The 27,272-nt window shown below is 33.7% G+C and overlaps 1 protein-coding gene across 8 annotated transcripts in view; it reads right to left on the bottom strand.

Annotated features, from left to right (window-relative positions):
• The window catches only part of LOC100795797 (tRNA 2'-phosphotransferase 1-like), a 108,314-nt gene extending 84,450 nt beyond the window's left edge, over positions 1 to 23,864 (bottom strand). Inside the window, exons 1-14 of one of the 8 annotated variants that reach the window (XM_014769314.3) lie at positions 23,588 to 23,861; positions 21,213 to 21,302; positions 21,032 to 21,107; positions 16,418 to 16,486; positions 15,574 to 15,647; positions 15,407 to 15,467; positions 14,921 to 15,022; positions 13,870 to 13,980; positions 13,406 to 13,553; positions 12,613 to 12,702; positions 11,546 to 11,600; positions 11,109 to 11,231; positions 10,063 to 10,119; positions 9,719 to 9,904 (exon numbers count right to left, since the gene is read on the bottom strand). In XM_014769314.3, coding sequence (XP_014624800.1) covers positions 9,780 to 9,904; positions 10,063 to 10,119; positions 11,109 to 11,231; positions 11,546 to 11,600; positions 12,613 to 12,702; positions 13,406 to 13,553; positions 13,870 to 13,980; positions 14,921 to 15,022; positions 15,407 to 15,467; positions 15,574 to 15,647; positions 16,418 to 16,486; positions 21,032 to 21,078 — 1,062 coding nt within the window. In that variant the 5' untranslated portion in view covers positions 21,079 to 21,107; positions 21,213 to 21,302; positions 23,588 to 23,861 and the 3' untranslated portion in view covers positions 9,719 to 9,779. 8 annotated transcript variants of the gene reach the window in all.
• Positions 23,865 to 27,272: the final 3,408 nt, after the last annotated feature.

Raw genomic sequence — 27,272 nt, 5'->3', positions numbered from 1 at the left:
GGCAATTCATGTGTAAATAGACTTGCCTCACATGCCACCAGGATTTTTGTTGGTATAGTTGGTCTTTGGTGCTCTGGTCTTTTGCTTGTTGTGACAACAAACACATGGCCTCAGCTTAGTGCCCCTTTTGCTCAAAAAAAAAAAAATCAAGTAAAGGTATATAGAGAACTAAAATTATTAATACATTTAGAAATTAGAAAATAACCTTATAAAAAAAGGACAAACAATTTTTTTAAAATAATCTTATAATTAAAAACTAATGAAGTATTTCTTAATGAATTTTTTATACACGCATACTTTAAGATTGAATCCAAACTATATGCCTAACAAATATGATTATTTGTCAACTGTTGGAATGTTTGGACACTCATTATAATGTGAAAACCCACATTTACTTGAAACAATTTGAAATAGTTTTTAAATCTTTGAACATGAAAAAAGAGTGTGAATATATTTTTAAAATTTGGTTTCAAACATATACCATGGTATCATTACATGGTTAGTTCAAATGAATTTGAATTTAATTATCTTTAAACAAAATCTTGAGTTTGAGTTTTACAAATGAAAAAAAATATATATGATAGAAGAAAAGATTTCACTAAAAAGGATAGATTTATCCAAGATATAGTGGGACAGTTCCCCCTAATTAATATATGTGAATATTATCTTCACAATTAGAAAATTTTGAATTTCTCTAGTGAAACTAATCAACATGTAGGTTTTAATAAAAAATTCATCATTAATAAAGTTTATAGATATTTCACACGAATGTTAAAAAGAAAGTAGCACAGATATGTCCAAATTACAGAGTACGTAGCTCACTAGCTCATTACCTATAATTACTATATATAGTATATTAATTTCACACACGGACTATATAACACTACTCCATTATTATCTATAAAAGCTAATATTTATGGATTTACCCATCTCTTTCCGAAGAGAAAGGCAAATAATATATTTAATGTACAGATCAGTTCATGACCTATATATGGTATATTAATTTGACACATTAACTAAAACACTACTTCATTAGTAATTATTATCTATAAAAGTTAACATGCGTATACATTTTCCTTTTCTCTTGTGGAGGAAAGGGAGAAGAAGAAGAAAAAGGCAAAATCACGAGACCACGAATGTGAAATATCTTGTCACATGGAAGCAAATTAATTCTAAAACCCCACAAGACAAGGCATCACGGACAAATAACAGAACAAACATGCATAGATGATAAAATTTGTCGTCGTGAGAGAATAATAAACTCATCCACAATAAGAGATCATGGGTCTACTGCACATGCAAACACGTAGCATGGTGCACAGTGCACACAATGTGGTAAAGGGCTGCTACCCCTATCTCCAGAGGAATATATATATATATATAAAAGAAAGGAAGATAGTTTTTTAATAACAAATTAATTATAATATATTTGGCATTGTGGCAATATAAAATTCAATAGAAATGTAGTTTTCGGGGATAAGAAAAGCATATCCATTATTATCAAAAGAAAAAAAACATAGTTAAAATAATAAAAAAAGTTATTGAAATGTTACCTTAATTTGTTCAGGAAAAAAATGGATTGATTGTAGATAAAAATAAGACAACTTAAAATAATTTATCAAAAGTGTAAATTAAAAAAATGAATAATTTGGGATTATGGTTATTTTTTACACGTAAGATTCACGACTGTTAGGTTTTTGTTTTATCACAATTAGGAGTGGGAATAAGTCAGGTCAGTCTATAGGGGCCTATGACCTGACCTACATAAAGTCTGGCCTGAACTAGCCTATTTAATTAAAAGGTTAGATTCAGACTTTTTTAAAAGCCTATTAAATTAAATAGACCAGGCTTAGGCTTATTAAAAAGCCTTATAAGCCTGATAGGCCGACATATATATATATATATATATATATATATATATATATATATATATATATATATATATATATATATATATATATATATATATATATATATACTTATATTATTTTTTGGATACAATTAATTTTTTTTGAAACTATTAGATTTTGATTACACATTACTGTTCCATAACTTCTATTCCTATAATTAAGGACTTTAATTACAACAATTTATGTGTGAGTCATGTGCCCTTTTATATTCCTCATTATTTTGATTGATTTTTCTTTTTCTTTAACTTTCCTATTACGTTCCTATTCCATAAAATATTAAATATTTATTGTGAAGAAGACTTTTAAAAAGGCTATCAGGCCACACCAGGCTTTTAAAAATGCCAGACCGAGCCAAAATAAAAGTCTTTGATAGACTATAGGTCAGACTCAGGCCTCAAAGATTCATCGTAGGCTAGGTTCAGGCCTTTCAAAGTCTGGCCTGGTCTGGCCTATTCCCACCCCTAATCACAACACTCATAATCTTCAGCAATGAATCCACCGTAATTGCGTAAATGCAGATAATTTAAATTCGTTGCCATGTGTCCTGGTGTATAAAAATAATTTGTATATGTTGTTACTTACCTCACTTCACAAGTGTAATTATTATGTCACTTTATTTAAATATATAATAAATGTGATGTTATGTATTCTCTCATTTTATTAATATGTATTATAACTAATATATTGTAGTAAGTGTAAATTAAATAATTAATATGTTATCCTGTGGTTTGATAAATTTAATTATTATATCACTTCATCCATGTACATAATAAATATGATGTCATATAATTTGATAAGTTTAACAATTATGTCACTTTATTAATATGTATACATATTGTCATATGAGTTTAAGTGTATAAAATCATTTACATATTATCAGATTACTTGATGAGTATAATTATTGTGTCACTTCATTTAAATGTAAAATAATTGATTTGAAATTATATGTCTAAGTGTAAATTAACAATTTACTTATTTTTATGTGACTCGACAAATGTAAATACATTGTGTAACTTCATTAATGTGATAATAATTGGCATGTTGTCATGTGTCCTAGTGTATAAAAATAATTTACATTATGTCATGTGTATGTACAAAAACTATTTGACTTATTTAAAGTTTTAATTCTCAATTTTGTTGCACTTTAATTTCGTTTTTTCTTTTTAACCCCTTTTAGTTATAAACCTTTATTTTCTTTCTTCTGTTTGAGCCTCACCCCTCAACTTTCTTTTTCTCATCTAGCTCTTTCTCTCAATTTTTACGACCAACAAAGATATTTTTGTTGGGCTGAAACTGAAGTTTGTAATGAAATCTAGTGTGTATATGTTATGAATGGAAAACAGAACACTGAACAATACGCAACAACAGAATAGTATGCAGAATCGAATGAAGATGATGCAACAATGATAGAGCATGAGGCAGAACCAAATGAGGAAGAGGACAAAAGGCCAAAAAGGGAAATCAGCAGGCCGCGATACCTTGAAGATTATGTAGCTAAGTAAGGCTGAGCTGACAGTGACCTTCTAGAAATAGAATCACAAATCATTCCATGTCGTTATAGGTTGTCTTCCCTAGTAGCGCATTCAAATTCCTCCAAGGCATACACTACCAAAATCTGTTAGATTTTTCATCTAGAATTTGTAGTAGAACATCTATATATATGAGAAAGATGTAACTCTAATGGATAGCAATAAAACAATTTCCTTTTCCTCTCACCTTGTTCTGGAGGTCCTAGACCTCGAATTCTAGGCTTGCTCTGTAGTTCACAACAACTTGGTGCTTTCATTGACTTTCATGGTGGAATCAACTCGCTCTAAATCCAACATGGAACGCTTGGAGGAGGCTATGGCCAAACTAGCCTCAAACCACCTTCACATCACCGAAAAGCTTGACGACCTGATTCATCGCGTGGCCGTGCTTGAAACCACCTTCCATCACTCGACCTCTCCTTCTTCATCTTCCACCATACCTACACCAAACACCCATATAGTTAACCCACCCAGAATGAAACTTGATGTTCCAAGATTTGATGGCTCAAACCCCTCGGGCTGGGTATTCAAAATTACACAGTTCTTTGAATATCATGCCACACGTGAGTCAGAACGGCTTACCATAGCCTCCTTCTATATGGAGGGGCCATCCTTAGCGTGGTTTCAATGGATGATGAGAAATCATCAACTCACTACCTGACCTAGTTTTTTACAAACCATTGAAGCCCATTTTGCACACTCACCGTATGAGGATCCCACTGGACTCCTCTTCAAGCTCACACAGAAAGGTTCAATACCTGACCCACTTTGAAGTGCTAGCCAACAGGATTGTCAGGCTGCCGCCACCCTTCCTTTTGAACTGCTTCATCTCCGACCTCGACCTAGATATCCTCTGTGAGGTGCAGGCTCTTCAGCCTTTGACCCTGGTGCATGCGGCCGGTTTAGTTTGACTCCAGGAGGAGAAAATCCATGAAAATCGCAAGGGCCTTCGTGGACGAATGCCTTTGGGGCCTAATTTTTCCTCACCCTTACCGACCATCATACCTTCACCCACCCCTAACATTCCCCTGTTACCCTCCCCAGCAAAGCCCCCACCCCTCCCTTTAAAACGACTCACTCCTGAAGAACTTGCAAGTCGCAGAGAGCGCAGACTATGCTTTAACTGTGACGAGAAGTTCACGAGGGGTCACTGTTGTGCCTCGCGATTTTTTCTTCTCGTCGCAGATGAGGAACAAGGGGATGAAGCTTGGAGCCCTAAAATAGCCAGCCCTTACCCACACTCAGATGACCCGACCTGCACCGACCCACAAAATAACCCGCACCTTACCCAACCTCAAACCGAACTGCTTCAGGCCCAAATCAGTTTGCACGCCCTTTCGGGCCAAACCGCCCCCGAGACCTTCGGATAGTGGGTCAGATTTCTCACTAGCACGTCGTGATCTTGGTTGACAGAGGTAATATGCACAACTACGTGTAAGAACGCTTGGTGAAGTCCCTGGGTCTGAGGGCCCAACCTACTCCAAATTTGCGCGTGCTTGTCGGCAATGGTAATGAAGTTGAAAGTTGCAACTTATGCCGGGACGTGGCAATGCATGTACAGGGACGCGCATTCACGGTGGACCTCCATGTGCTTCCCCTGTGCGGGGCTGATGTTGTTCTAGGGGTCCAGTGGCTCAAATCCCTTGGACCGGTGTTAACTGATTACAATGAGTTGACCATGAAGTTTGTCTATGATGGTAGCTTAATTGAATTGAAGGGCAACTCCAACATGGCCTTGATGGCAATCACTCCTCCTCAGCTCCGACGACTGACTCAAACCAGGAGTGCTAGTGAATACTTCCATATCAGAGTATGTCCCCAAGCTCCACCTGCCTAAATTACCCACCCATATATCCTTACTTTGACCACCCAATTCTCTTCCCTCTTTCAGACACCAACAACCCTTCCTCCTTCCAAAACCACCAATCACTCTATCCACCTTTCACCAAATTCCACCCTGGTCAACGTTCATCCATACAGGTACCCCTATTTCCAGAAACAAGAAATTGAATCCCAAGTCGCACACATGATCCAAAACGGAATTATCAAGCCAAGCACTAGTCCCTTTTCACCACCGGTATTATTAGTCAAAAAGAGAGATGGTTTTTGGCGATTTTGCGTGGACTACAGAGCTCTAAATGTGATCACCATTAAAGACTGCTTTTCGATTCCAACGATTGATGAAGTGCTAGACGAATTGGGTGACACACGTTGGTTTTCCAAGTTGGACTTGCTATAGGGTTATCATTAGATTCTGATGGCGGCGGCGGATGTGTGCAAAACGACGTTTAGAACTCATCATGGCCACTATGAGTTCCTGGTGATGCCTTTCAGCCTCTATAACACCCCATCATCCTTCCAGGCTACTATGAACATGACCTTTGGCCCTTATTTGCGTAAATTCATCATCGTCTTCTTTGATGATATTTTAATTTACACCAAATCATTCTCGAAACACCTCGACCACTTGAAGATAGCTCTTCAGACCCTCCGAGATCACAACTTCTTCCTCAAACTATCCAAATGTTCACTCGCAACCCAACAGGTCGAATATTTGGGTCATATCGTCTCGAAGCGAGGGGTGGAACCTGTACCTGCCAAAGTGGAAGTTGTTCATCAATGGCCGACACCACGGTTTGTCAGAGCCTTACGTGGCTTCTTGGGCCTCTTCGATTTTTACCCTTTTGTTCGAAATTGCTTCGTGAGTCCACGTATGTGCGAGAACTGGCGGTGATCACGGCGGCAGTCAAAAAGTGGCACCAATACCTATTGGGCCACCTTTTCACGATCTTAACAGATCTTTGGAATCTTAAGGAACTCATGGCGCAAGCAATTCAAACCCCTAAGCAACATACATATCTCGCACGATTATTGGGTTATGATGATACTATTCAATATCGTGTTGGCAAGTCGAATTTGGCGGCAGATGCCCTGTCACGTCGACCGCAGATTTCTTCGGGAGAATTTTTTGTGCTAACAATCTCCAATTGTATTTTTTTGTAGGAATTGAAGGCAGAGCTTTTAACTAATTAGGAATTTTTGGGGTACCGATAGAAGATCATGGACGAATCCCACAATCATTCTGATTGTCTTCTCCGGCAGGATTTAATCTTGCAGAAGGGATGCATCTGGCTACCATAGGGAGCTCAGTCAATACCAACCATCCTCGTCGAATTTCATTCCACACCCACCAAAGGACGCATGGGGGTTATGAAGACGCTAGCATGGGTTCGCGAAAACTTCGTCTGGGCAAGCATGAAACAGGATGCCCGTCAATATGTTGCCAATTGCATCACATGCCAACAAACAAAATATGATCATCGGTGCCAACCAAGATTACTTTGTCCCTTACCCATTCCGGCATGACCATGGGAAGAAACTTACCAAAGCACAACAACGAATGAAACAGTTCACAGATCAACGGCGTCGAGATGTAAGTTTTAAAGAAGGAGACTGGGTACTAGTCAAATTGTGGCTGCGCCGGTAGACGATCACCGCCGAAAGTAAGTTCTCCAAGCTAGCAAAATGATTCTATGGACCCTTTCGAGTTACTAAGAGGATAGGGGCAATTGCATATCAGTTGGACTTGTTGGCAACCTCAAAGATCCATCCAGTGTTCGACTGCTCCTTATTAAAGTCGTATCAGTCAGCCACAACAGACATCCCCTGGAATTGTCGGCTCTATCTGAAGACAATCAGCCCTTCATCACACCACTCACAATTCTAGACACAAAGTGGGAAAGGAAGGCTTCAGGGAAGCAACTATTAGTATTGGTTCAATGGTCAGGGCTATTCCCGAAAGACACTTCATAGGAGAAGTGGGAAAATCTTAAGGAAGATTACAACCTTGAGGACAAGGTTGTTTTGGAAGCCCGAAGGGATGTTATGAATGGAAAGAAAAACATAGAACAATAAGCATAATCGAATGAAGATGATGCAACAATGACAAAGCATGAGGCAGAACCAAATGAGGAAGAGGCCAAAAGGCCAAAAATGGAAATCAGCAGGCCACGATACCTTGAAGATTATGTAGCTAAGGCTGAGCTGGCATTGACCTTCTAGAAATAGAATCACAAATCATTTCGTGCTGTTATAGGTTGTCCCCCCTGGTAGTGCATTTGAATTCCTCCAAGGCATACACTACCAAAATCTGTTAGATTTTTCATCTAGAATTTGTAGCAGAACATCTATATATATGAGAAAGATGTAACTCTAGAGGATAACAATAAAACAATTTTCTTTTTCTTTAACCTTGTTCTGGAGGTCCTAGACCTCAAATTCTAGGCTTATTCTGTAGTTCACAACAGTATCATTTCAAAAACCATTAAAACTGAAAACCAAAGTTAGAAATAGAGGAGACACATATGGACCAAGTAGATTTACTGCAGTTGCCATTTTCACACATTTACGTAGGTACCATATTCGTAACCTTAGATGAAGATTGAAGGCCTCAAATATCAAATGCATGTTTTAAATATAATTAATTAATCAAAATAAACTATTAGTCGTTTGATTTTTATCATACAGTTCCAAATTACCACCCATGTAAATGTGTGGGAAAAGCAATTACAAGAAATTTGAATTCAACAAATAAATCACCTAGACATACTAATGTTTTAATTACTTTATTATGAATAATGATGTTAGTTGAAGTAATTTATTAAACATTTCAATGTTATCTAAATTTTTAATGTAATTTATACATTGCTCATTTTACACAAAAATAAAATTAATAACCCTTTTAGTGATGTAAGTCATGTAACTCTTAACAATAGATAAATATATATAATTGTATATATAAATTAATAAATTAATAAGACACAATAGACATAAAGTAAAAATAAACGTACATTCTTTTTTTTAAAAAAAAATACATGTACACACTATTTTAATTATAGAAAAAATGTATCACAAAATTAATTTTAAATACGATATTGTATATTTATTAATATATTTTTATTACATTAGCGTATCTTTGAATTTTATGTCTCAAAAAATATTTTATAAAATAAAAAGATGTTATAAAATAAAAAATAGTTATTAAAATAATAATAAATACTTTAACTAATATATTATTAAGTAAAATTGGCTGCTTAAAAATAATCCCATCTCAGTAAAATGTTTTTGACTTTTATTATTTAAATAAATTACTCTAAATGTCTAAAATGCATTTAAAATGTCAAAAGCACATTTGGTGTGGATCATACATGTAAAAACATTCCAATTTAGTAAAAAAAAAATTCACTTGATCTTAAAATTTGTTGATATGATATTACACATTAACTACTACTATCCTATCCTATATAGTATATACATAAAAATAAAAATAAAAACTTTAAATTTGAAATTCCTAACTGTTTAACTCTTTAACTGAAAGCAAAGTGTAATATGATGAGTGGGGTCCGACAGCATGATGATCTTCTTCATTGCAACACTATCAATTTCTTATTTTTTGACTAAATAAAGCTTGGTTGCTGTAAATGTCGTTAAAGTTGAAGACTTGGAGCAATAAATAAGGCTTTGATTAAAAAAGCAAAAAGAACAAGCTTTTTGTAGTTCTCAAACTCTTGAGACCTACGCAAAACAGTCCAAATATCAAAACAAAACATAAATTATAAATTATAAATGGTAATAAAATAGAACACAATTTGGCTTTTTTAGTGAAAAGGGATATTTTTTTTGTTTTTTTTTTAAATGAGATTGTTTTTGAATTATTTAAGTCGTAATAGGGGTTACGACATCTGAGTGAGAAGTCGTAACATCTAATCCAACTTTAATTTTTTTAACTAAAGTCATAAAATTATATATGACTTCAATGTAAATTATTTTTTATTTTATAACTTTAAAGGCGTAACATTTTAAAAAAATTAAAGTCGTAAAATTATTTATAATTTCAATGTAATTTCTTTTATTTTACGAAAGTTTTTTTTATATTATGACTTCAAAGTCGTAATCCTTACTTTTTAATTTAGAAGTGCATGGAGTTGAAGTCGTGAACTTGGCTACGACTTCACTGTGCCTTTTTATTTTATTTTATGATATTATATATTATTTTATAATATTAAGAATTTTTTAGACATTTTTTATTTTGTTTTGTTTTGTTTTCAATTTTTTTTAAATTGCTAAAAATATTTATTTAATTAATTATTAAATAAATAATTTTAATTTTACTTATTATCAATTTTATTTAATATGTTGTATATTTTTTATGTTTTTATTTAATATGTTATATATTTTTGAAATGTTTTATTATTTAAAATATATTATATCTTTTTCATATTATTTTATTTAAATAATCCTCAACGTATTGTGATCCTAAAAGCAAAATTGTAAAATAACTTTAAAAAGAAATGGGCTGTCTGCTCGGCCATGATTCTATCCTTTCAAAATACTTCGGAGGAACAACACCATCAAAACCTTCCGTCAAGATCACCTTGTTGTCAGAAATGTAAAGCTTTATACTTTCTGAAATAGGATGAAAAAATATATAGAGAAGTAGCGATCAGTAATCTTATTTGTTGTAGATTTTACTCACTATCAACAAACAACAAAAAATCCAACATTTCAAGATGAACTTGTAGACATTCAGTTCAGAACATGTTTGGAATATTGTCATATCATACCTTCTAATGCTTTTCTAACGTCCAGAAAGATCAGAACATTGACATCCTGCCTCATACCTGGAAAAATGGATGTAAATAATAAGTAACAGGCACACAAGAGTCCAACCTAAGTACTAGAACTTACTACAACTCATGAAATAACAGAAAACTACTAAAGATCACTCTACACATTAGTACTCGAAAAGCCGAGACCATTTTCTTCAAAGAATTGAGTAAAATGGTCTATGCAACAACTATAATATTCTAAACAAATTTCACAGGACACATTAACTCCCATGTCAGCCAAAAAAAAGGAGATTTCCAATTCCAAGGTCTCCACCCTCCAACAGGTTGGTTGCATAGGGATAAAGAGATGCGAATAGATTCAAGCTGTGATCATTAATAGTAACTGTGAAAGATATTGTATTGCTAAATTGAAACAATTATCTATAATAGGATGAGAAATGATTAGTCACTAATAAAAAGCACTAAAGTATACAGGTTTTTGCTTCCAAGTTACTAACTTAACCATATTTGAGACTTCGGAGGATGAACAAATTATTATTTGAATCTCTTTAATGAAATAAGTTTAAAATTTTTAATATTCCGGCTTTGGGGGAAAAACATACAAGTGAAAGGGTAGGAGGCAAAACAAGAAATTTCTCATTTGGATTCCACCTTTGGTACAAAGCTACATTATCAATTATAATAGACATCTTGATTGTCATTCCTTATGTATTTTAAAGTTGAGAACCATACTAACATCCTTAATATTAAAAAAAACTTCGTACCCCATTGCCCAGAGGCTCTTCGCTATGCGAAGGTATGGGGGAGGGATGTTGTACGCAGCCTTACCCTTGCATATGCAAAGAGGCTGTTTCCGGATTCGAACCCATGACCAACAAGTCACCAAGGCACAACTTTACCGCTGCACCAGGGCTCGCCCTCCTTAATATTCTTAATATTCCTGAAGGAAAATTAACTTGCCTAACCAAAATAAAATAAAATATCTATATTTAAATTTCAATAAGTAAATAGGATTCATTTTAAATAGAATATCACATTACCACTAATTACTTCTCCATCTGTTGGTAAACCACAAGAGAAATGAACATGCAATCTCTTCATGCGCTTCAGACCAGATCCTAGAATTGATTCTAGGTTCTTTCTGTAGGTTCCATGCAAACAAACTGTATAGTGGCAAAATCAAGCATATGAAACAAATAAAATAACAAAACAGAAGAAAAAAAATCCAAATTTATAGAATGACTTGAAAAAACAGATATACAACTCTTCAGTAATTAGAATTGTGTTCATAAAAGTTAGAATATGCACTTCAGTAACCATAAATAGCAACATATCAGCCATTCAAAAGATAATTTTTAAATTATAAATATGTACATAACATAATAACATAACATTCAGAAGTGAATGTATTGCAATGTACACTGTTCACCAAGACTCAAGTATATCATAAAAAAAATCCATCTCAAATAATATGCACCTGGAAATTCTTTGGCGGAAAGGATTGGTTTCAACAAACTTTCAGTTTCAACGACCTGCAGACGAAAGGTCAATAATTGTACTGAAAGGGAATATACAACCAATGGTTAAAAAAAATTAGCTCATTGACAGTAGAAACCATTAACTATTATCAACATTTCTCTGTTTTCAAGACAGAATATTAAGCTATAACAATCCCAATTTCTAACTAGTGTTCATTCTATTTCAATTCCTTAATGTTTTGCCTCCCTCAACCTTCAGGCAGTGTAGAACAGGATAGAACATAATACGTGAGTTATGTTCTATGTTTGGTGTCTTTTAAAATGAGAACAGAGCATAGTAAGGTTAAAAATAGTATTACTTTGGTTCCACCTTCAAACCAAATAGAATAGACTGTTCCACTCCATTGTGTTCATATGCCTAAGGCTTTGTTTCAATAAACATCTCCATAAGCACTTATAGCCATAGGAGAAGAAAATAAAAATATAAAGTGAATTAAGCTTCTTTCATAAGCTAAAATAAACTTATGTACTTGAATTTTACATAAGCTGATGTTTGCTCATGGAAGCTCAATGCATCTTACCTTCTTATTTTCTTCCACGATAAATGCTTAAGGAGACATTTATCCAAATAGGACGTAAAACTACCGAACAATCTAAAGGCATAAAAGGAAAGGAACAATAGATCATGTTAGTTACATGACAAATATGTTTTATTTTCATTACTAACAATATCATATCTAAAGTGCTTTTGGACTTTATTTAACCATGAAAGCAATAGATATACTATGAAGTCATATTAGCAGTTCTTATACAGAAAACAAAACACTCAGGCAGTCAATAAAAGAAAGAGAGAATAAAGCAAGACATTAATCAATAGTAGAATTTTTCATTAATGACATTTGAACATGACAATAACTAAATCAATTAAACAGAGAATTCGGTGCATTAGGATTTGAATGCATTACAGAGAAAGGACCTAATTACTTTAAGTTCTATTATTTTTTCAACACTTCAAATTTCAAGAGCAAATTGGATATGTCAACACTTGATAAAACAATTATTTTACCTTTACTGTGTGGCCTTGGTTTGCACGTATTAGTAGCTCCCCATTCTCTTCTAAGAGGCTAAACCGCTGCTTATTATCTTTTCGAACAGCCTAGGAATAACCAAGAGATATTGTAGAATAAAATGTTTTTCTTTCAGTTAATTCATATGATAATGAGATAGACTTTTCAACAAATACATTTAAGTATAATTTAGATATAGAAGAGGTTAAGTAAGCATATACATAAATAGTCATTCAAAATCAACATAACCTACAGACATTACGTAGAATTAAGTTAAAATTAGAGTAGGTTAAAACCAGTCATACAACCAACAAATAAATTCTTTGGCTGATAAAAAAACATGAAAATGTGTCTAGTCAATTTAATAAATTATTAACTTATAACAGAATTAGTTGTTGAAAGCAGAAAGAACGGATCAGGTAAATTCTTAGGCTGTTAACCATATCCTGACAGCTTTTACAAGAGAAAGACAAGTATCAATCTTCTAAATTTCTAAGGAAGTGAGGAAGGAAACTAGTAAATCAATACAAGTATAAAATGCATAATAGTTTTCAAGGTTCAAAGTGTCAATATACATAATGCAATGAATTGATCTTTAATGCTTCATAACAATAAAAACCAAATTGATGAGTCTAGCTAATATCAACTATATGACAGTTTTATATTTTCACCCAAATTCTTCTCAGATAATTTGACGCAAGAATCTAATGCAACAGAAATGGTATTGATACAGTAGCATAAAAAATGGAATGAACATGTGTTGAGAAGAAAACATATATGAAAACAACTAACCTCCCTAATATGATCAATAGTGTGCGATCTCAGTGGAATATTAGCAAATGTCTTCAGATTCAGCTTTAGCAAATCATTAACTTTTACATAACCATCACTCCGCATATTCAAATTCAATTCAGATGCCATATGCCGTAAAATTCGTGTCCTTCAGATATTAAACAGATAAATTGAGTGAATTTTCTTCATACAAGAATCAATGACAAAACAACTTATTTAAGACATATCACAAAGTTCATTCTGTCTGTTATTCAAATCTGAAGGCAAAGACAATATTGCTTACAAGGTTTCCTTTGCCAAACTTCTTTCCACACATACAAAGAATAAAAATACCCACTTTGTGATTTGCAATACAAAAAGAAAAAAAAAAAGAAACTCACATTTGGTAGCTCCGAAGAAAGGAAATAAAAGAGAAAATGTTTGTGAAAAAATAAAAAATGATTAGAGGGTCAGCTAATACTTACAGGAGCCTACTAAGAGAATCAATTTTGTCCTTTCCTGAGCCACTCCCACCTCCACACCCTGTTGTTCTCTCTCTATCGTTTCTCATATCAAAAGTCTTTCCTCTGCCAGTGCTGCCCATAAAATATCAAAAAGCATAAACTTTCTACTTGATTCTGTAATCGTAGCTACTGAGTGAAGTGACAAATGTATAAAATGTAAAGCAATCAATGACACACAGAAACTTATTCATAATATTAAATCACAAGCATGAAGTAGGAATTCCTGCAAATCCAATCCATTTCCCTTGTTTTCAGCTATAGTTGCCACCTGTCCTTGTAACCAACTTGACAGAGTCAGCACACAACTCAACAATCATCACATTACCTCACCTCTCCCATTAAAATAGACCTCGTCCTCGAGGTCGAAATTAGGATAGTGCCGCCAGAGGCAGGAGCACAATCCCAAAGTGACTTGTATCATGCCAAGCCCGTCCCCATGGAATAAGAGTTGCAAACTTACAGTATACCCACTCCATAAGTCGTATCAATGCACGCCCACAATTCTCTTTACTCAAATCACTTACATAAAAGTGATGTAATCACAACATTGCAACAGCACGTCTTAAGCTTCAATCATCAAGACTCAAGAGTTTTGTACATAACTACATCTCACTAGAATACAACATGTGTGCATCATTTTCCAATAGAATCTATGGATCACCAACACCAACCATGCAAAGCCAACACAACCCCTCTATTCCACCTCCTTGAGTAGTGAAAACATCAAAATGCTCAATCACATTCGGCCCTCGATTAATTACAGCCCCCAAATTCGATCCCTCCCAAAAAAAATATTAATTTTTTATAAATTAAAATAATGGCTGAACCACATTTTTCTCAGACAATCTAATAATTTGCTGGCAAGGGACTCGAAAGTTTAGCAATCCACAGGGATTAAAGACATAAAGGGACAAAAAAAAAATGAAGAGATCTCAGGAAAACAACGTTGGAAAGAAGAGAAACTTCAAACTAGGAAGGTGCAAAAAGCAAATGAAGAAGTTTTGGTACTGACCAGTTTTTTGGAGTCTTTTGCATTCTAGAGTTGCCCTTCCACGCATCACCAGTGTGGAAGCCGATGACTTGTCTCTCTTCAGCCATTGCACAAAATCTATGTCTAGAAAGAGAGAGATTGGAATTGAAAATGATATACAATAGAGACTCCAAGTCCAAGGTCGAGGCTTCTTATATTGTATTCCTTACAATGTTTTCCTCGTATTGTATTTTCAATTTTAAATTTTATTTCATGACTGATGCATGTGGACTCTCCCGGTGTCCAGATACATTTAATTAATTCTGCAATATCGATTTTTGTAAGAAAAAACTCTTTGTATACTTGTACCATGCAACTGTAAAATATATTTATCTGGAAATGCATAAGCAAGATATATGAGAATAGCATGACTGCAAGTGCAAAGAAGAAAATAACACACAAATTAATAAGAATGAAGAATGAAGATAAATCAATAGCAGAATTGCATGAAAAATGAAGTTGAAGTACCTCTCAAATAGTTTGAACCTTCCATCAACAACAGCAGGGACTTTCATTAAAGGGTTAATCACTGAAGGAAAATCCAATAAAAGTTAAAGGGTAAGAGAGACAAAGCGTTTTCCGTGAAAGTAAAAAAAAAAAAAAAAAAAAGAGAAGAGAAATAACGAATTAAGTACCTCGGAATTGGGGAGATAGCTGGTGATGTTGGGATAAATCGACTTTGACATCCTCAAAATCTATTCCATTCACTCTAACATGCGGCAGAGACCAAATTCAAATTCCAAAAATAAAATAAGAAAGGAAAAGCAAAGATAATAAGAGAAAATACTTGTAAAATATGAGAATCGCACGGGATGGTTGGGACATGCGGTCCGCATATACCTTCAGCTTCATCTTTGTTCGATGTCTACGCACCCACTCATCACCCTATTTTCTTTTTATTCAAATTATTATTATTATTATCTTTTGCGAACAAGCTGGGCCTTTTGGGCTCTTGGGTATCAAGCCTTGTGTTCGCTGGGTCAAAAATTAATATGCCTTACAATGTTTTCCTCATATTTTATTTTCAATTTTAAATTTTATTACATGACGGATGCATGTGTTACCGCCCTCTTAGATGTCCACCTTCATTTAAGATATTAAAATTGAGACAATAAGCTAAAAGAACTCCATGTAAATTAATAGTTACTTAGCTTATATATTTTCATAAAAATCACATGTCTTAATTAATATCCTGATATAAATTTTATACAGTTTAGATTTTTTTAAGGAAATATACATATATAGGTCAGAAAAATATTAATTGAATTTATTAGTAAAATAGTATAATATTTTTAACACTTTAGATTATTTTTTATGTTGTTGTACTTAACTTAAAAAAATAAAATAGTACCCTTATGCAGTAAAACTTCAATTTAAAAATTATATTAATAAAAGTCATATTTATCAACACTTTAAAATATTAAGGTTATATCAGACAAAACTAACTAAAAGTTGAAAAGTTTTAAACTAACTTATTACCTGGTTATCAAACTTGAGAGTTTACAGTGAGAGCTCCATAGACTCAACTCGTAGACTCGTAAGAATCTACTTCATATAAAAATAACAACAAAATATATATAAATAACATACTAATTAAAAATTTCAACAATATAATAAAGCAAAACGATAAATCATAAAGTTCAGAATATTTAAATAACTAAGTCTAGTAATAATACATCACTACTAGATAATAACAAGTGCACTGCACAACTCTTTGATCTCTCTTTATCTGTCTCTCTCTGCTGTTATCATTCTCTCTTCCCCTCTTTCTTTCTCTTTTCCACCAATATTCTATATTCATATGTCAACTAATTAGGCCAAAATGTATTATATGAATGATGATTGACTAATTCCTATGTTTTGTTATGGTAACATGCTTCTTGACTAATCAAGTCAGCTAAAAAAAGCAAACCATCATGACTTATTATTGAGTCCAATACAGGGACAAAATAATCCATCAATTGTATTTTTAGTATGTCATTAGATTCATAGGATTAGACTGAACCAATACAGGAACAAAATATATTCATCAATACAGGGACAAAATATATTCATCAATTGTATTTTCAGTATGTCATTAGATTGATAGGATTAGACAGATAACAATAATCCATTCACACTCATGACTTATTATTGAGTCCAATTCATTCAGATTTAGTCAGTTAAATAAAGGGCAGGCATTTGAGTAGCAAGATCCATTGTCCGATAATGTCTTTCTACCAGTCTACCTTCAGCTATATTATGCATAAATGCATAATAATGGCCAAATAAACAGAAAAGGTAAAATATTATATGGCGTGCAATTTTAAATAAGCATCATTTGTTTAGTGATATAAACACAAGCTGGTAAAAGAATATTTGCCTATGAGGCTATGACCATCTACAATTAGTTGTGCATGCTATATAGTTATAATTCCTAATATTTTAGTATTAATGTCATAATAGGACGAAGGTGATCACAAGTGGAAAACTTACTAATATATAGACAATTTATAAGTATTACGATGCATGTTACTATACTATTAATTAACTATCCCATGATCCCATAGATGCCACTATTTGGGTTCTTTAAATTAGTGATAGGATTATCATTTTTATATATCATATTATACCTGTGGGTCAGCAGTTAGTTGTTGATTTATGGTGTTTGTTGATTTTTTCAGTTATTAGTTATTGATGTGGGTCAGCAGTTGTATCCTTTTCTAATACTTTAAAAGGAACATTTATTTTTTATCTATTTGTCTTTGTCCATGTTGATCATGAAAATATGAATCACATTTTCTGCAGAATAGTGTTACTTTCAGTTTTTCTCCAAGACACAGGATAACAACAGCCCCCCCCCCCCCCCCCCCGGAAAAAAAATTGAATAACACTGGCTATGAGACAACCATCTTGATCCCATATGCACAGTCAATGGTTGATAATGTTATTCCATTGAACTCCTGAATACTAATACATTCATGAATTGAGATGACTATTTGCTTCTTTGTATGCTAATGTTTAGTTGGCTCTGATTTTAGGTTCTAATTTTAAGTGAGAGACTCCATTCAGTTACCGCACAGTTTGATCAGCTCAGAGCAGGACGCTATTAACAAAGCAATACCACGAAGAAAATTTAACTGTGGAGCCAGGAAACATTCTGCAGAAACCTCTAAGTCAGGTGACATGGAGTTCAGAGAACCTGAGGAGTTATGCTCTGAGCCTCTAAGAGTCCAACAGCAACTCTTAGACGATGAAACACGTGCCCTTCAGGTGATAAAAATCGATTTCCTTATGAGTTTAAGTGGGAGTTATTCTATCATGTGTCATTTGTTTAATTGTAAGCTATTACATTGTTATAACTAACCATTTGCCATTGTTTCTTTTCGTGTAGGTGGAATTGACTAGTCTTCTCAATACAGGTCAAGAAACCGAAACTAACATGGTGGAGATGTCTGCACTAAATCACCTCATGTCTACACATGTTTTGCATCAAGCTCAGCAAATTGAGCATCTGTATGATCAAGTTAGATAACATATCATATTCTTCACCCTTGTTCTCCTTTTTTATTATTATTTTGTGAACATTTTAAGGTCGCCATCTATCATATCTCTGTTGCAATCTAAATATTATGCAAATCCCACTTGATAACCCAGTGATCCTAGAAATAAATAATCTGTATTTTAATCACCTAAAAATCCTAATATCCATACTCTATGTATTAGCAATTCATACTATCAAGGTATATATTTTCACAGGTTTCAACATTGTATTGTACAAAATGTTTAATCTGCACAAATAGTTGCATTTCCAATTTCCAAGAAATATAATAGTTCTTCTGCTGCCTTTTACAGGCTGTTGAAGCTACTAAGAATGTTGAGCTTGGTAACATAGAACTCTCACGAGCCATTCAGAGGAATAGCAGCAGCAGGACATTTCTTTTACTATTTCTATCTGTGCTTACTTTTTCAATCCTCTTTCTTGATTGGTATAGTTAAATGCTTTTGGCTTTCTGCTATCAAAGTGTATCTTATAGACACTCTTTGCCCCTTCTCTTTTTTCCCTGTTGCTGTCAATATTTGTTTTTACTTTTTACCCCTAGGAAGGCATCTTTTTCTAGATTCGATGTTTATTGGAGAAATAATTTTAGTAATCAATTTATGAAGGGCATTGTGCAAGAGACCTACCACTGTTTGGTAGGAGGGGAGGGAAATCAAAATATCTTATTTCGTTTGTAAGTTTGGAGGAGAAACAAAGGAAATTGAAGGGACTAAAATTTCTTCCCTCTTTTCCTTTAAATCAATCAGTTCCAAATAGTGGAAATTGGTTGGTGATCCAGATCCTGGTGTAGAAGGAAAGTGTTGCTTCTAGAGTTATTTACTTCAATGAAGTTACTTTTATTTTTCAAATTTCTACTATCTTAATATTTGTGTTGTTCACAATGTCCTACAGCTTCTTTCTGGATGAAACTGTATTCATCATAATTGTAAAGGTACATTGATTAATTACTTCGACAGTTGAGCATTGATATTATAGTCGTATATTACTTAGAGATAACTTGTTATAGAGTTATATAATTGTAGTTAGATTAATCCATATCATAAGATTGCTTAGGCAAGTAGAGGTGTCAACACAAAAAGTTCAGAAAACAACAATAAATACAGCAGAGACAGCCAACAACCAGCAATGTGAAAGGGACCACTCACACTTTCAACGACTTCACTTCCAATCTTTTCCATCTACTACAAACGGATACCTCAAGGATTTAAAATGACCTCGACTTGTTAAACTTCATTATAAGGAAGGGAAATAAAATATACAGGGTATGATGAAAAGAGCTTGAATTGAATAGAGAAAACATCTAAGTTTTGATACAAGTCTTTGTTAGCCAAAATAATATAGGATTAGAGGCAAATTCTTCACACACTATAGAGCGTTTATAAACACCTTTATAAGAGGATCCACAGTGAACAAATTATCCTAAGAGATGTTATAGGAGTTTGTCCTTATATTGAACCTTGTGATTCCAAAACTCAGAAGAGCAATCTGGGGATTGCTCTTGTTGGAGTTGGTTGTGAACAAAACAAGGTTGATGTTAGGGTGGACAATAAGCTTCGAAAGACTAGTGAAATAGTACTTGGGTTGAGTGGAGCCTACATAGACTGAGAATACAGGTGAAAAGCCTGTAGAGGCTTACACAAGAATGGTGACGGCCTATACAAGTAAGCACTCATACTAGTGGAAAGCTAGCAGAGGTTAGAAAACAATAGTGAAGGCCATGTAGAGGCTAGAAGAATATTGAGTAGTGAAACCTACAGAGGTTTAAAATACTGGTGGTGCCTGTAAAGGCTAAAGAAGAATCCTGGAAAGGTTGAGGATGTTTGAGGAGATACAGTACATTGTATTTGGTGTCTATGTTAATGAAAATCATACAGTTATAGGAACTAGATGCCTCCAAGATTTATGGGTGAACTAATATAAATTTGTGTGTGTTGTCTTGGTTTTCTTTATGATTCTCATGCATGTGTTTACTGCATCTTCATCATATCTTTTGATGTCTTTATATTTAAACTGAGTTAACATTTTTACATTTAAACAATATTTTTGAAAGAAGTTTTATTTTATTTTATTTCAGAAGCAACATCAGTGTGGTCATTTTTACATAATGTTATGCAAGTCAAAGGTCATTCACTTCCAGGAAACTACAGATAATTTGTCTGATTCCACTTTTAAGTAAGCCACTAATACAGTGTGGTATCTACACAAAATGAATACAAACAAAGAAATAGTAGGGCAACCTTACACACCTTTTTTTCACATGCGAACTAATATACATTGCATTTATATTCTCAACTCTGACTATACTAAATAAACCACATAATTCTCTGTGCATTCTAAATTACCCAAGTCAAAATCTATTAGGAAAGTCAAAATTTGTTGGAATCTTACAAAGGGAAAAAAAGGAAACAATTTTGTATGTGTTTAAGTGTCCAGATGGGGATGACATGAACTAATTTACTGAACAAACAATAAGCAAACAATGTGCATTCACTTCAACAACCAAATCCATTACAGCAAGAAAGAGTGAGAAACATAAAAGCATGTATACATACCAGCTTGCCACTTTCAGAGAACCATTTACTGAACAAACAATGTGCATTCACTTCAACAAGCTGGGCCTGTGGGTATCTGAATAGGGCAAAAGCAGGCAAGTTAATTATTGTTCTGTTTACTTGTCTTCATTGGGAAATATTGGTAGACTATTTAAAAAGTATTGACAATAGATTAATGCACCTCGAATTGAATCGAATTGATAATTTCTGAGCTAATGCTTTACATAAAGACGTCTTTCCAGTCCCAGGTGGTCCTTGTAACAAGATTATGCTGCAAATATTTAAAAGTCTCAAAAATATCAATATATGTTCATAGTTCAATGACTTCAATCATCTCACTTAAGTTTATAGTGAAACTTCCCATTATTGCTTCTCGAAGCAATTTTAATTAAACAACATTAAAACTGATAAAAAACAAGATAACAAACATGCTTTTGCTTAACTATGACAAATAAGTAGTATAAATATGGACAGTTAGATCATATTTCAATGTTCAAGATTAAATGATAAATGTACATATTTTTTTTAAGTGGCCATGTGTTTACTAAGTTTTACTCCGAACCATCTATGTATGTTTCTACAATCCAAATTTTTAATTCTCATTTCTCATAAGCAGGATTTCTTACTTAATATGCCTCTTATATATATATATATATATATATATAGTTGAAATTAAAGATATTAACATCATTCATGACCCTCCGTCTTAGATTCTTGTGTTTAAGAGACCAATGCTGTCTCAAGTCTGAACTTTTGGTTCCTCCTTCCCCCTTCTCATCTTTTATTTCTATTACAACAATCCTAACTAAATCCCTCTCTTAGTTGCACAGCTATTAGGGAGTTGCACAACTCCACTATTTCAAAGGCTATCATCCTCTACTTTTTTTTGTTCCTCTGTACATTTGCCCTCCTATTAGGTCTTAGTGTTTCATGTTATGCATTTCTTTTCTTCCTTTTTTTAGAAATGAGGGAATTGTTTCAAAAGACCACAGCTCCAAATGGGAACCTAGTGTTTATGTATTTGTGCAAATGTTGTGCCTTAAAAGGACAAATTTACTGTCTTAAGATCTAATAAAAGATTGTTTTCTGTACTGTAGGGTTTAAATTTGAAGCTGCAAAGCATCATGGTGATATCATTTATTACTCTTGGGTGTTAGAATGCTATGAACAAAAGAAGCTTGTCTGCTGACAGCCTAAGTGACTTATATGACTGAATATAAACTTATTTGAATCCTATAGAAGGTTTTGTGATTGTATATTGATTTCAATATTTCCTTTTAAAGGTACTTCCTTTTTCTATCTGGACTGACAAAGAAGTTGCAGGAAGAAGTTGATGAGTTCTCAAATACTTACTACTTGGACCTTCATGTTGGAGACATGAAGCAGGAAATAGCATTTGCTACTAGCTAGTTTCTATCTTGTCAAATTTTGGACTCTATCTATCTTAAGTAAATATTCACATTGAAATGTGAAGGAAACAAAGCACCATGTTAATATGAAGCTTGGGGTATGGTTTTGAGTTATAGCCTAAATTGTTACTTGACAGGCAGTGTTTTACTAAGCATGAACCACAATCAGTTAATCAAACATCCATATTCAGTACTCCTTCTCATTGTCCAGACATAGAAAAACAAACTCACACAAAATTGACAGAAGACAGGTATTGCCAAACAGAAACACCCTTTCTAGCATAGGGATTTGATCTCTCCACCTTGGTGAAAGCCTTGTGACCCATAAGGTAATGCATGCTTTATTAGTATTTTACATGCATCATTTTTTTTCTTTTTAAAATCTGGATTACCCTTATCTGCTAATAGTTTAATGTGTTTGTGATTCTTTTAATACAATAATTGGTCTTATTTTTTCCTCGGTGTCCATTAGGGACGTAATCATGGGTGTTTCTTCATCATCAACACAAAAATTAGTCTTTATTTTTGTGTATATTTTATTGTTTATGTTCATTTTATTATTTTGTTTGATGGATTAATTTATTGATATATCTGTGTGGGATTTTCCTGGCTTTTACAGAAGGTGGGATTTTGACTAGCAGGGTGTTTGGCTGTTGAGTTTATGGAGGGCCAAGTTCATTGTTGAACAGTGTTTGTGTTGCCTTTATCTGCAACTTTTAATTGAACCAATCCTACCCTTTTTTTCCATATGAAAACATCGGTTTTTTGTGATTCCTCCGATCATTGTTGTTGATGGGTCTCGTGAAATCAATCTAGTTTTGAGACCTGTTTACTGCCAGAGGTGACGGAGTTTCAGTTTTGCAAGTGCATGATCTTAATAATAAGGTTTTTATAGAAAAGAAAAGTTGAGAATAACATGGGGGAAGATGGTAATTCTTGGATTAGGAGGACAAATTTTTCACACACAGTGTGCCATCGTTTGGACCCTGCTAGATTAGGCTCTATTCCTATCAGTGTTCAGTCAGAGCAGAAATCAAGGCCTTCCTCAAAGGCTCTATTTATATACGAATGACCAACAACAACAAAATCAAATCCATCAGGTGGACATATGCATGTAAGCATTCATTAAGCGGGTTTAATGACTTACCTGTACGACGACCTAAGACGCGCTTTCCACGGGCAAACGACGCGAGGTCAGTATGAGGGAGACAGTCTTCACGACGCGAGCTCCACTGCTTCACGGCGAGGTTTCAAGGAGAGAGGGGTTTGAGCTCCACTGCTTCACGGAGAGGTTTCAAGGAGAGAGTGCTTGACGACGCGAGGTAGAGTGTTAACTACAGGGGTTTCAGCTAGGGCACGTTGGAGTTGCGGGCTAGAGTGTTCATTTGATTATCGTTCGAAATGTTCGAGTAGCTACAAAGACGGTCATAGGGATGTCCGTCGTTGTGTTATTTGAGCTAATTAAAAAATTACCACCTGGTTACATTCGATTCTTTGTAATGATCTTAGAATGTACCACATAAATAACTACCACTAAATTACAAAAATGCCACCCTTGCTTTTCTAAAACCTTGACTGTCTTAGAAACACCATCATAAAAACGCGTTTTTGTCACAAGAATTAGATAACCATGCAAACAACACCTAAAGAATTATCTTAGTTATGTAACTTTACTCCAAATCTACATTCTTATATGACTTTAATTAGCTCTAGTTTACTTTAACTGAAACCTGGTAGTACTGTAGTAACGAGATTTTGGAACTTTAGTTAAGTTTAATTGTACCTACTGAAGTTACCGAATAGTGTCATTTTGGAGAAGTTGAGCTTAATTAAGATTAAGTGTAGAATTATTATTTTGAAGGATAGGATCAGGAAATGAGATATTATACTACAAGAGACTCAAGGCAGAATGATTTATGTCTATTGAAATGTAAAAATAATTGGAAGATGAGACATATTCATAATATTTGACTTAGTTTCACAATCAATGGTTGATTGGAAGACAGACATGTTGAATTAATATTATGGGAAAAATTCTAATATAATATTAGATCGCATGGCATGATTAGTCGGAATTTTGTAAGATACCATGATAATGTTTGAAACTTATTATAAGTTGGACTAATATGTAAATATTTATATATTTGTAAACTAAATTAGTGATTTCAAAAATGTAAGAAATAAATTATAGTCCAAGGTGAGCATCTGAAATGTATTTAACCAATCATTTGAATAATAAAAATAAGATGTTAATTTTTTGTCTAATTTAGATGAGTATCTTCTAACTTATTGGACGGATCAAAGTCTAATTCCGCTCACAATATGTAATTATCACTAATTTAAGAAAATTTTATATACGATAAGAATCAAACACAAATTTTCAATTAAATAAATCGTTTTTCTTCATCTGAACCCAATAAAACTATATCAACCCTTTGAGTTAAATAAGATGTTGATTTTACCTAACTATTAAGACAGTGTTTTTAATTATTTTACGTGACTGGTATGTCATGGCTAAATGGCTAATGGTATAATCAATAATGATTCTGCTAATTGCTTCGTTTCATTGTGACGCAATAAATAAAAACATTAAAATTCAAGAATAGCACAAATTAAAATGGCATAGCCGTGGTGAAAGTCTTACTAACGGTGTTTTTTTCTTTTTCTTTTTCAGAAATGAGTTGTTTCTTATCTTACCAGGGATGCCTTATCTTATACTTTCAACTTATGATTGGAAAGATACGCGACGACACTGAAGGCGGAATGAATTATTGAATGATGATGACGTCGTATGTAATGATAAGAGTTTAAACTTTTATGCCACCTAACTTGAAATTTCTATGATATTATTTGGGAACAATATGATAGTTTATTATTTATATTTTAAAGACTTATTTATTTCTCTCTCCCACTCATTCTCTCTTCTCTTTTTAAATATTTTTTAATTTTGTTTAAAAAATACATAGTAGTTTTTATTTTGGGTAAATGACTTATTTGGTGCTCAAACATATATTGTGTCAATTTTGTTTTAAAAGATTTAGTCTCGGTCTTATAATATATAAATGTTGGGACAATTTAATTTTATCATTAATCTATCTTTGTTTGAATTAATATAAGTATACATGTGACATGCTGTTTGTGTAGGTGACGATTGCAAGCATGCAAAGTTGTTTTATGTAACGACCTGCTTCGTCGTTACGATATCACTACTCTAAACTGCGAGAATTTTAATTTTTAAATGAAAATTTCATTAATTTGCTTATGAAAAATGAAAATATTTTTTTTTTCTCAATATACATTCATCAAACAATGCACCATTACTTAAGTGAATACGTATATATAGGTATAGTAACTCAGTACACATCATTCACATAATGAAAAATAAATTTGTTCATACATATAATTAAATTTTGATTTACATCCTCAATTCAACAAAAATAATTATGGAACCAGTTATGGAGGAGTTGATTAACAAAACACAACTCTCTCCCAAAATAGTCTCAATGCCATCACGTCGGCTCGACGACTATGTTAGTTGTTATTCATGAGTTAGTATTGTATTGAAGATTTGCAAGAAAATAGCAATGTGCCTCCAATTTATGGTTCTTTTGTGGAAATTGTATATATTTTCTTTCTTGTGTGATTTTATAGAGTAGAAACTCCATTTTTGTGACCTAATGTTGAATTTAACTCAGTTTGTAGGTCAAAGAAGAGAAGGTGCAAAAAACTACTAATGAACTCGCTTAGCGAGACAGATTGGCTAAGCGAGCATCATCCGCTTAGCGAGGCAGCCATCTCGCTTAGCAGATGGGAAACCCTAGAAGAGAATAAGTCAAAGATCTACGCGCTCAGTGAAAAGTCAGCCCCCTCAACGAGGACGTTGTCTCTTCTCGCACTCAGCGCACCCACTCTCGCTTAACGAAATTTCACTTATTCTCGCTTAGCGAGACACGCTCGCTGAGCGAGCCTTCATGTGCTAAGAAGTCCAAGAGCCTTTAAAACACTGAGATTGGCAGAAACCAAGGGTGAAGAACCACAACCAGAGTCTAGCTAAGCCTTGCTACGGGAAAAACAGAGAGGAATAGGGCTGAGAGGCTGGAGAAGACATTCTCCTTCATCTTCTTCCATTTTCTTTCACCAAAAACATTTTCTTTCTTTGTATTTTGAAGTTTTGCTTGTAATGGAAGGCTAGAACCTCTTTGTTGGGGAGTAACTACGGAAACTCTTGATGTAATGTTCTAACTATCTATGAATGCATATGAGTCTTCGAGGTTGTGCAAAGAAAAGGTGAAGGCATACCATGACAAGAAGCTGCTGAAGAAATACTTCCGACCGGGTCAACAAGTTCTGCTATTCAACTCAAGGTTAAAGTTGTTTCCAAGCAAGTTAAAATCTAAATGGTCTGGACCATTCACCATCAAGGAGGTAAAGCCTTATGGAGCAGTGGAATTATTTAATCCTCAGTCAGCAACTCCGAAAAGGGAACATTGAGAGATATACCATGGTGGAAACATTGAGAGATTGACCACCATTCTATAATTACAAGACCCTTAGAGGTAACACATGTCAAGCTAGTGATGTTAAAGAAGCACTTACTGGGAGGCAACCCAACTTTTTCTTACTTTTCTCAATCATTTTTCTATTGATTAATGCATGTAGTTAGGTTTTGACTTACTTGAGACTGTTAGAGTAAAGTGTTAAGCATGTTTTTTAATGAAAAAAGGGGTTGGCCAAGAGCTTCTCTAAAGCTAAGGATGAGGAAAGAACTTAGAAAAATTTTCAATCATCAAACTCGCTCAGCGCGCCATCCGCGCTAAGCGAGCCATATGTTA

The sequence above is a fragment of the Glycine max genome, chromosome 17 (genome assembly GCF_000004515.6).
Source record: "Glycine max cultivar Williams 82 chromosome 17, Glycine_max_v4.0, whole genome shotgun sequence".
Lineage (NCBI taxonomy): Eukaryota > Viridiplantae > Streptophyta > Magnoliopsida > Fabales > Fabaceae > Glycine > Glycine max.
The sequence above is the reverse complement of the archived record's forward strand: the minus strand, read 5'-3'. Positions and strand labels throughout refer to the sequence as shown.